At 41.1% G+C, this 12,291-nt stretch overlaps 1 protein-coding gene across 1 annotated transcript in view; it reads right to left on the bottom strand.

The window, feature by feature from the left end:
* FANCC (Fanconi anemia complementation group C) overlaps window positions 1–12,291 on the bottom strand; it is a 108,519-nt gene that overhangs the window by 83,800 nt on the left and 12,428 nt on the right. The window contains exon 3 of the mRNA XM_018557872.1: window positions 4,248–4,342. Coding sequence (XP_018413374.1) covers window positions 4,248–4,342 — 95 coding nt within the window. The remainder of the gene's footprint in view (window positions 1–4,247; window positions 4,343–12,291) is intronic.

Here is a 12,291-nt window from a genome sequence, read left to right as displayed (position 1 = left end):
AGAAGGGGGTGACAGTATCTGGCTCCTGCCACTTGCCAGAAACTTTGAAGAGACATTTTATTTTCGTGTACAAGCAAAAATGAATATTCTGATTTTAAATACTTTGATAAACTGAAACACATTAAACCAAACTAAAGTAGCCTGGCTCTTTTTGCATTTATTCATAACCTATATGTCAATTCTCCAATAAATAATGTGCCTGTTTTCAGAGAAGGCTGATTCAGAAACTTACCACTATCAAAGCAATTCATTATTACAAACTGAGACCCAAGGTTTTTTTTTAAATAAAAATAGAAAAGTGTCAAATATAAATAAAAACAAAAAAGGAAGTATTCAATTGCAAAGCAAATGTAAGAAGTGGGGAATCAGATTAGTTAAAAATGCTTTGGTTACTATAGGCTACTGCACATTGAAACTGCTTTACAAAAGACAATTTGCACGCACTTTATATGTGGCTGAGTATATTGCATCTCTCTGCCATTATATCTGCCATTGCTTATACTATTCTGATTTCCAGAGTCTGCAGGAAAAAGAATCTGGGAAGCCAGTGTAAAAAAAAGATCCTTGCCTCTTAGCCTGCTTTTGGCAGAAAAAGCCTCCATAATAATATCTTACCAGCATCTTTAAGCAGTTCACCTTTCACACCTATACACCCTTTCAGGACAAGAACAATCTTTAGTTTTCCAATATGGGCCTATTGATTCAGCAAAACATTTTCCATTACTTAAATCAGAACTGAAGCCAAACATTTTTTTTTTTAGTTTTGAAGGAAGTGCTACTACCCCTGTTGGCTTTTTGTTTTTGCCCCGTGGCCCATTAAGGAAGGTTCCTATCACTTCCTGTCTGAAGCCTAACAGGAAGTGAAAGGAAATCCCTCCAAAGTGAGGGAAATCTCTGGTGTTCAGCAGGGTCACCAGAACTAGCATGCCCATTGCAAGATGTCCCATCTATTCCTGTTCTGTAGACAAACCAAAATTTGGGATTTTCTTTCACTTTTACTTTTCTCTACTCTATCCAAAACTAAAAAACAATGTCTTCATTTGGGAGGTACAGCTCTGTGGTAGAGCACTGAACTGCAGAGCAAGAGGTCCTTGGTTCAAATCTGGGTGCCCTTCGTATGGTTTAGCCTTTGGGTAATGTAATACTGTTCAGGGGTGATAGACACTGGGGGGTTTAGCTTGTGTATTAACAAATATGAAGTTTTGACAGGATATAGGCTGTATCAGATTTTTTTTCAAAGATCACAATTGCAGTTCCCCATAAGGTCTTATTGGTTCATGATTTCCTAATGTCCCAGTTTGTAATTAGTTATGGGGGGTCTTTGAACATGTGTTGGTGATTTGTGTTTGTACTTTGGCTTGAAAAACAATCTAGTGTGGGCTTGAAATGTCATATTTTCTAGAATCTATGCTACGTTTTTGTTGTAAGAAAATAAAAAAGTGCTATTTTACCAGGAAGCACTTTTTAAAGTCTTGGTGCGGGACACCTTTTACTGCAATGTGTTCCCTATTTATTCTCATAAGCTTTTATTTTAAAGCACTGAAACTCAAAATTGGTTCTTTTTTTTATATATGTGACTTTGTGTTATACCAAGAAATACTCTTAAAAATAAAAACTGACATATACATAAGTATACATATAATGTAATATCTATTGAACCATCTTTTGTACCTATGACAGATTTAGACCTATTGGGATGAGTTTGTATCAGCATGTCATACTATTTGGTCATGATTTTAGTGCATTCCCTTGATCCCTTCCTCAAGCTACTAACCTTGTTTTTAAGACTGTGTACCCATTGGAGACATGTGTGCTGACAGGAGGTGAAGGTACATCAACAGCAGTAAAAACCTGACACAGGCTTTAACCCTTCTAGGATCTATTAGAACAAAATAAAAAGGTGTAGCGCACTGATGTAGATCACCAGTCCACCCCTTTATCATTTGTCACTGATTTGGGACTAGGGCTGCAACAACTAATCGACTAAATCGATTATAATCGATTATTGAAAAAGTTGTAAACGTTTTCAATCATCAATTAATCGGCTTCCGATTAGTTGGCCCCGTTCACGGCTCCTCACACACTGCGCGCCGCTGCCAGACGCGCCCGCCCACATCCACGCTCCATACGCCGCACCTCCTCACGATTGGCACAGGGACGCGGGGAGAAGAAGTAAGGAGGAGCAGGTGTGGGGGGATGACAGCCGCCGATAGACAGGCCCGATCTCAGAAGCAAGTTGCTGTAAGAATGCTCAGGTAAGCCTGCAACATGGTTCTCTTTAATGTATTGCTGGGATTTGTATTCTGATGGTACATATTGTATATTATGGTGTATATTATACAGCACAATGTACCATCAGCTATAGAGGAATACACATCCCAGCAATACATTATACACTGTATGTATAATGTATTGCTGGGATTTGTTGTATTCCTTTATAGCTGGTGGTATTCTGCATTGCGCTGTATAGAGAACTACAAATCCCAGCAATAATACATTACACAGTGCAATGCAGAATACCACCAGCTATATAGGACTACAAAACCCAGCAATAGTACATTATATAGCGCAATGCAGAATACCACCAGCTATAGAGGAGTACAACAAATCACAGCAATAATACATTATACAGTGGTATAATGCCGAATACCACTAGCTATAGAGGACAACAAAACCCAGCAATAGTACATTATACAGAGCAATGCAGAATACCGCCAGCTATAATGTACTATTGCTAGGATTTGTTGTACTCCTCTATAGCTGATAATATTCTGCATTGTGCTGTATAATGTACCATTGCTGGGATTTGTAGTCCTCTATAGGCGGTGCCATTCTGCATTCATTGCTGTATAAATTTTACACTTTCCATTTCACTTTATTGCACACCACACTTTTTTTTTTCTTTTTTACTTTCACCGCTCCAAGCTTGCTCCTGTGATGGATTACAATCTCAATACAAACTAGTAGTCCCATCACTGGAGCCATTTTAAAAAAATGATTTTATTTTTTATCCGATTAACCAATTCATCGAACTTAATAATCAAACGTAATAATCGGCTAACTAATCGATTTAGAAAATAATCGTTAGCTGCAACTCTATTTGGGACCCCGTATCGCTGACCTGTTCGCAATGCAAGGGAAGTATTCCCAAACAAACCCACTGCAGGCTCCTTGCTGTCTCCCACATACAGAACGCCTGATATATTGAAGTGTCAGAAATAAAATCCCACAACCACTAAGGTGTTTTGCTATATCTGGTTGCAGTGGATTAGTTTACAGATTCATATAAATTAAGTAGATTTTTTTAATAAAGTCAGGTGTGGACAAATTAATATGGAATTCAGTAGCCAGTCTGTCCTATCCAGGAGCCAGCAGGATTTTTTTCAACAGTGAGCTCTATTGACAACTACCTCAGAAGTTAGGAGCCACCTGTCATTTTCAATATGCATTGGCTACCTAGCTCCTGGGATTTGTCCAGCCCTGATTTAAGTCCATTTACAATGTTTCATGGATAGCGTTAGTAGTTTTACGAAGTTTCACTTTTTATTTCCTAAAATAAAAGTGCCATATTAAAAAAATAATATTAATGCTGTGGAGCTTTGAGATTAAATTCACAAAGATAAAAATTTAAGTGCACAGTGTGTTGCTCGATAAAATGAAAACATGCCATGAGTCTAAATAACTTTGTAGGATGCTGTATATTTGTGGTAGCATTATTCTTATTCCATAGTCAACCTAGTGGGGGAATAAATCCACAGCTTTGCTTAAAGTGACATTAAACCCTCAGATTTTTTAACATAAACCAATACTGTAATGTGTGCCTTATTGTAATCCATGGTAGTTTCCTTCTCTTTGCTGCTCTTCCTTTTAAATCCTCATGTCTTCTCATGCTTGGGGAGAACTTCCCTTTGCAGCTGAGTGCCTCTTCCTGTAGTGCTGGCTCAGGTTGCAAACCTGCACACAGACACCATGTATCCATTTCAGAGACAAGGCAATCTGCTGCAAAACAGAAGTTCTGCCCAGCATGAGAACACATACAGATTTAAAAGGAAGAGCAGCAAAAAGAAGGGAAACAACCATGGATTACAGTAAGGCACACATTACAGTATTGGTTTATGTTAAAAAATCTGAGGGTTTAATGTCACTTTAACTTCATGACAAGAAAAAAATCAACTAAACAATTATTAAATAATGCAGTCCTAGCATAAGGCAATATAACAATGATCCTGCAGGTGGAGTGCTCTTACCTTAATCCAGCTGTTGGCTTTCATTTCTATAGCATTCTGAGGTTCACTGCTGTACAAGCAGGCCAAGCAACACATCAACAACTTGAAAGTGTCTGCTAACAGATAAGCATGAACAAAATAATATAACAAAGCTGTGATCTGCAACAATGTGTCACACAAAAAAAAGGAAATAAGTAACATTTGCTTAGCTTGATGCTCATGTGAAAAGATAGCTGAAGATTACCAGATATTGAGGCTAGGTTCACACCTAGGCGATTGAGCTGGTGAGCTGTTTTCACACGGTTGTCAAGCGTTTTTGTTTGCACGGTTTTCAATGCATAGAGATGTCCATAGGACCCAAACCTCCTGCACCTGTTTGCGTGACAGGCAATTTCTACCACGGGGCAAATCGCAAAGGTGTTAACAGTTTCGATAGACTTTAAGCCAAATCTCTGTGTTCTGCGATATCGCGCGGCTCAATCCGCACGATAAGTCGCCTAGGTGTGAATCTAGCCTTAGTTACATATGTCATAGGTTCTGTCAGGTTTGTGGATTATTTTGCTAGTTAAAGTTTAAGTACTTTTTAAAAGTATGACATTTTAAGAAATGCTAAATGATAGATAAATATATTATTATAAACAATACAGAAATTAGATAATTTAGATAAAAGAAATTAGATAAAACTGCTTGAATTCTGGCAGTGACCTCTGTCAAGAAAACTGCCATTCCTCTAGGCAAAACTCTGGTGCCAACGCATCTCAGAACCAAGATTCTCTATTGGGCCCACAGCTCCAAACTGGCAGGTCATCTGGGGGTTGATAGGCCATCTCCTTCTGTCCCATCACTATTGGTGGCCAGGAGTAGAGAGGGACATTAACTACTTGAATCCCAGCTCCCATTGTCAAAGTAGCTACTAGGGGCATCTGTCCGCATGTAAGCTGGAAATGCCGGCTGCAACATGGGTCCAGCGATAAGCCGAAGAGTCTGGTGCTAAGCCCATGGATACAGGAATCCCGCCCTCCTCCCCAGGCTTTTGTATTTTGACAGCTGGAGCCTGACGCTAACAGAAACTGCACCTGATTGGTTGCAGTCACTGTTCGGCCGACTCTGCTCCTTTGACAAATCTACTTTTGTTGATCTGGCAGGGCTACCTACTGTTAGAATTTCAAACCATTGCCACATTCAAGCAGTGTATGGCCAGCTTAAATTTCTTCCATGTTATACTGGCCTTTTTTAAATCTGGCCCGAGATCAATCTTGTGTTCATCAAGTTATGATTTTCCCTCATTTCCGCATATCCAATTCCATTTATACCTCTTTTCTGAAGCCACAGGTTCTAAACAGATTTTCGTGCCCTGCTCTAGTTGTTGCTCCCTAAGCAGCTAGTTCCCAGGAATACAAAGTCCAGCAAATCTTAGCTTTCAAGATTTCCAGAAGCAACTTGTATTAACTGTTGGATAAGAAAACCTACGTCCAGGAGAACACCCCTGTAACTTACCACCAGATGTTTTTTTTTCTCCTCACCCTGTAGGGAAATTCTATTGCCTGTTACCTCTGAAACCAAGCCCTCAAGGGTGGGGAGGCTGGGTAGTGTTACACTGACTCGGCGTTCCAGCGCTGGCACCCCATCTAATGCATCTTCCAAAGCCATTTCAGTGTTTTACCTGGAGTGTCATGGCCACATTATGTGATGTGTCACATGACTGTATCCTCTATTTAAATAGAATACACTGTCACTGCTTGGGCTCAGAGCCCAATTGCCTACCCCCCTAGGCTATCGAAGATATATAGATATTTGCCTCACCACCCAAAGCAAAGCACCCGCACTGCCCATAGCACCCACAGCCTCACTGCACCTTCAGTATATCTCTGCAACTTTCCCAGTCTCTGCTGCATCTCTGCCTCACAAGCAGCCCTGTTGGACCTCAGCAACACACACAGACTCTGGCGCTTCTTCCTGCACTCTAATCCCTGGTTGAATCCCTGTACTGTCCAAGTTCCTGCTGCATCTCCACTGCACCTCAGCTACACCCAGTCTTTGCTGCATCTATATTGCACACACATCCCTCACTGAACTCAGCTACACACACCTACATCTCCACTGCTCCCGCAGCCTCCACAGCACCCTATAATTTGTCCTGTTTAAAACAGCATGGCAAGTTATTCGCAAATGAAAAAAGGGCACTTTAAATTTGGGTATTTTCCTATGTGACACTCTAAAAACGTAACAAAACAGACATTTTTTTTATTTACAAATCAAAAAAAAGATATTTAAAAAACAAATCAGCAGAAAAATAATAGCTATAAGGAAAAATTAGTTAATTAGGGCTGGTAAGGGTAAGTGTATTGGTTATTTGTTTAGATGAAGCACTGAGTTCTTGAGGAATGCTGAATTATGTTTTACTTGATTAGGAGAATATGACATCAGAATACATGCAGGAAATATATAGATAGGAAAACGTCCTGTGTATCATAGATAAGCATGCATATGGAAAACTAACATTGCCCTACACTGCCATCTACAGCTCAAAAAGACACATTACAGTCAGCAATACAATCAGTACATATCAGAAATGCCAGTGATACATTCAGTACCTATCAGCATACGCTGCTGTATCTCCAACAAAACTAAGGGTTAATAAGGCGTTACATAGGAATATATTTATGTACTTTAATTGTAAGGTTTCTTTAACTGATGTCATATGCAGATCAAAGGCCACACCTTAGATCTACATATTAATGGAATAGTAAATACAAGAAAACAATATATTGATTCCTTGTATTTAGTCAATGACACTTGCACACTATTCACAAGTGTAATTTTACACAGGATCCGCTGCATTTTGACAGCCGCTCCTGCTGTGTAACTAAAAGCAATTACCAAATGTAATTTGGACAGCTGGTAAATAGCTTTGGGGGTGAGTGGTGGCAGGTGGAGAGGAGTTGGACATAAGAGATGTGTCCTAAAAACATACTTCAATAATCACGAGTACAGGTTGGAAAACAGGATTTTTATACTCACCGTGAAATCCTTTTCACTGCGTTCATTGAAGGACACAGCTGAGATCTTGAATCTCTAACAATAGGGTTATAGCGCCACCTTCAGTAGTACGAAACTGGGTAGAAAAAACAAAAGCACAGTCTAACCTCCCAATCTGCTAGAGCTAGCTCAGTCACAAAGAAGCGAATCACAGCACATAGATAACGACTGGTTACAGACAAGAACCACAAGAAGGGAGAGTGCTGTGTCCTTCAATGAATGCAGAGAAAGTATTTTACGTTAAATACAAAAATCCTATTTTCTCTTCTGTTCATTAAAGGACACAGTGGAGATCCTAAATCTCGAACAATAGGGACCTGCCAAAGCAGTGTCTACTGAGGTGTGGGAAACTAAACAATCCCCCTAAGGCAGAACAGAATAATGCTGACAAAAACATGTGCTGCCACAACAGAACATGAAGAAAAGAAGAAAAAAAAAAAAAGAACAGAGGAACATACAAAAGGACATATCAAGCTAAATAAGAGCCCTAGGACCTGAAGGCCTCAATCAGTATCTCAAGAAAAGGAGAAAACGGAAGCAGCAATTCGCATAGCCCAAAACACAGAGACACCAGCTCACAAAAACCTCTGGAATAAAAAAAAAGAAGCCAAGGCCCCAGGAAAACCACAAGCTAAAAGAGAACAAACAGGGAGAACTAGAGAGGGCATACCATGTACAAAAAAGCTCCCTTCAAGGACTGGAAAACCTTGGGCTCAGATAAGATCACAAGCACCAGAATGCCCCCGGCGATACAAAGGTGTTAAAAAATGACACAGATAGACTGTTAACAGGTCACAAGACTCCAATGGAGCATAGTCTGCTACGGAAAACATACTCCCTCCCACCAGGAACCTAAGTAAATCCAAGGAAAGTAGCCATCCTAACATAAACAACGTGGGAAACACAAACTCAGAGAGGAACCTGCCTCCCAGGACCAGGGCCACAAAGCCATGTCATGACAACAATGACCACAAGGCAGGAAGGGAAATCGATCCATGAAAACAAAGAGCCAGGCTGAGAGAAAGAGCCCATAGAGCATCCACCAGCAGCCTGACGGGTCTTAGTGGAACAGCCGCTAGGGCCACCCAGAACCAAGAAGGGCACCATAATGTCCTCCATCACAACATGTCGTGCAGAGGAGAAAAGGTGCGTGGAAGAAAAAAGCAGCCTGCTTCAATCCCACAGAATCCGACTGCGCCTTCAAAGGATGCCGTACTCAGAAATCGCTGAAGACTTAAGTCCTCCAATGACCAATCTCTTTTACTGACCAGACATGTAGAGCTGGCCATAAACTGCTTAGATTTTCAAAAGAACTTTCTTTCGACTTTCTATCAGTTGATGGCGTCAAATTGAAGATCGATTTTGACCGTAGGGCCAAAAAAAACAAAAACAAATTCTAACAGAGAATAAATGTTTTAGTTTGGGAAACTCCATTCATTTCAAAATCAAATGTTATAATAAACCAAAATTTTCGTTCAACATTCGTCAAATGTCTGATGGCATTACTGGGTGGTAAAAAAAAGATCTTTAGTTTGTACATCAACTAGTGCATGGCCAGCTTAGGAATCCTCACCAGCCAGTCAGGTCATCATCCATAGTGACGATGAACCAAAAGGAACCCAGAGGAAGGAATATGCTGGCTGCAAAGCCAGAGACAGAGCCACCACACCAAAGAATTCGGTCCTTGAAGTCAGGAAAAGCAACCTGTTGAAGGACTGAACTGAGTAAACAAGGATGCCAAAGGTAAGTACAGAGGCTGAAACCGAGAGGCGCTCAAGTCCAATAAAGATTTCAGAACATTAGCACCCCGCCAAAACTATTTCCAAGTCAGGAAAGCCCATATCCCAATGTCGGCAGAGCCTGATCTAGCGTGCACTAAAAGGGAAGAAGCCCAGAACTGCCAGATAAGAATCTCCAAGAAGCAGCCACATTACACTGGAGCCAGCACTCGGAAAAATACTAAGGAGTGCAATAAAATGTCCGGATCCAACAAATTCAGGAGCCCACAGAGAAATTGGAGAGAAAGAAATGTTTCACAAAATTTGTGTGGCATCCTAGCACAGGGGCCATGCCATCAACTCTATGTCATCTCAAGTTTTGCATATAGCCTGCTGAAGTGAGGTCAAGGAAAAAAACAAAGGGCAAAAGGAACACAAAACTAGTTGCCACTGGGAACTATATACCACACCCAGGCACCAGACCTGCATCGTGCTCTGACCACAAGGCAAACAGACATCCTTCACCCCCAGCCCACATAAAAGGACAGGACAACTGCTACCCATTCCGTGATATGGTAGGTCAGGTGATATGTGCATCTAGATCCCAACGAGACAGGAGGCATGAAACTGTAAGAAGGATCTACTTCTAGAAGATCAGGCCATTCCACTAACGACAGACAAACACGCCATGACAGAAAGTAAAAACCACAACATAAAAGCAGAAAGAAAACATTACAGTAACCACCTGAGACCCCAGATAAGCAGTCGATCCTGCAAGAATCAGAGTTAATTCTAGTAGACAGAGCTCCTCAGCAGCAGACTCAAAGCCCACCAAGGCGCTGGACAGTAAATAGTGACCCTATAGGGACAGATTCTGTAGCACGCCGCCTACGGACTCCGCAGACAGGACAGCAAACAAAAGGAGCAAATGTAAGCCATAACAACCTTGCATACAGCTGTGAATCCCTTCAGGAAATGTGCAGCAACGTAGGTCCATACATTCACAGGCCATCCCAGATGAGGAAAGGCCCCAGAAAGATCTATGTTGCCAACCACGTGGAGCACAGCAGAATTGCCAACCACGTGAGCACAGCCCCCAGTGGAAAAACACACTGCTAGGCCAGTTAACTCTCTCAGCCATGGCTTCTGCTCTGTCTTTTTTTTCTTTATTCTGACACGGAGCGATGTCAGAATAGCAAAAAAAATAAAAAAAAAGAGAAATTTTCCTATTGAAAAGCATTCTTGCTAGCCGAAGGATCGGCCGAAGCTACGGCCAGATCCTTTGGCAGCTTCGTGAATACCCCCGCCCCCCCATCTTAGTTTGTACGTCCTGGAATCTAGAAACCCAAACTACAATGTGGACTCCCTGGGCAAATGGCCGCCAATGATAAAAATAGGGCGCCACTGGGGACACTGCGGCAGGTTGTACAGAGCCAGCAGTTACACATGCCCCCTTCCAAGAAGCCCAACATAACAGAATATAGGGGCGTAGAGGGTCCCCGTAGTCTGTTCCCAACCCCCCAAATAAAACAGGGGGAAAGGAGGGAACATACTTACCCATTACTGAGGATGTGCGGGAGGGTACCATCCCCTTGACATGCCGCCTCCAACCGTAGGGTGGGTGATATCCCGTCTGGGGGACACTATGACAAAATGACAAGTCACTCAGTCAGACTGCCCCTAGATCCAGAATAGGGCTTTCACAGCCGAACCCACACATAGCCAAGGATCTGCATGCGCTTGATGGCTGAGCTGGGGGGGCTAGAAGGAACTATATTATCAAGCTTGTCCCCCAGCTGTTGATTGAAGGTCTTGCAGCCAAGAAAAAAGCAACATGAAAACAGAAACACCCTGCAAAACGTAAAGGAAAAAGGATTTCCAGCAGGAAGCTTAGGTCCTTACTCCTTGACACTAGGCAAAAAACTGAGCTAGCTCTAGGAAATGTGTGTGTGTGGGGGAAGGGGGCAGCTGTGCCTCTGTTATTTCTGACTAGTGTCCCACTCATGAAGGTGGTGCTATAACCCTATCATTAGAGATTCAAGATCAACGCAGTGTCCTTCAATGTACAGAAGATAAATCTCAATTTACAGTAGTAATAAAATTGGTAAGAGTAGCCGTAATATTCTTCTAGATAACTGTTTGCGTTTTATAAAAAAAAATCATAAGAGTAACAAAAACAACAGCATGTGCCATGCATCCTCTCTTTCATAGCAGAGTTAATGTCAAACTATGTAAGGTTACATTTGGGGCTTGTTAAACATGCCTTTAAGTAAAATTAATTGAGGGGGTGTGCTGCTATGCATTAATTCTACTCCATGGCTCATTGCATATTAGGGTTTCCAATCTCAGGTGTTTGGAGTATCAGTATCTTTTCATTTTGCATCTTTGATTGATCTAAACATTGTAGAATATCCCTTCTAACATATAAGAAAGCTAGTTCTATTGAACTAGAGTTATATGTCTTCCCCAAATTTCAGCTATAAATTCTAATAGCTGATTCCAGTATGGTTTTATTGTTTAAAAATACCAGAGAATTTCAATAAAAGAATGTATGGCTCCGCAGGTTCTCCAATATTGGAAAGAATAAGTTAATGAAAATGTACATTGTTTGTAAGGAGTAATATACCATCTGTGTACATGTTTTAGGACTAACTCCCAGTGATAAGTGCAATGAGTGCTTTTGAAGATAGTTGGGATCGCTTTATCCCCAATTAGTGGCTGGGGAATGTGGGTGTGAGAACTGGGTTTTGTGATTGGCAGCATTTGTTTGCAGTAAAATGTGGAGTGAGGAGTACCTATAGTGGTGCGAGTGTGAGATATTGGTCCACGGGGATAACGTTGAAGTCTGTAATACAGAATTATAGGCTTTCAATTAGTATCATTGTCTTCTGTGACATTTTAGACGTAGACGGGTTAAGATCGAACTGCTTCCATGCTGAGTGTGACTTGAAGCTAGAGCATTCAGAGGTGGGGATCCCTGAGACCAGTTTAATAGCAAGTAGAAGGGCTTTCAGATTCCTACCAGGCAATATTTGTTATTCTATAACTTGGTCAAGGAGGACAGATTGGTAGTAGTGGTACATATCTGATAGGTCCATACCTCTTGCAAGTTTTTGCCTGGATAGTATAGTAAATCTGCATTTAGGTTATTGTATGATCTCAGATGGTCTGTTTTATAAATGTCTGTAATGCCGTTAAAAAAAAAAAAAAAAGAAGAAGACATGGGAAAGGGACAAGGTTTTCTTTTTAAAGTCAACCCGAAATTAACTATGAAAACTGCTTTCAAATTCTGGAAAATTGACAGGTGT

This window comes from Nanorana parkeri, unplaced genomic scaffold (assembly GCF_000935625.1).
Source record: "Nanorana parkeri isolate BGI_ZX_2015 unplaced genomic scaffold, ASM93562v1 scaffold307, whole genome shotgun sequence".
Classification (NCBI taxonomy): domain Eukaryota; kingdom Metazoa; phylum Chordata; class Amphibia; order Anura; family Dicroglossidae; genus Nanorana; species Nanorana parkeri.
The sequence above is the reverse complement of the archived record's forward strand: the minus strand, read 5'-3'. Positions and strand labels throughout refer to the sequence as shown.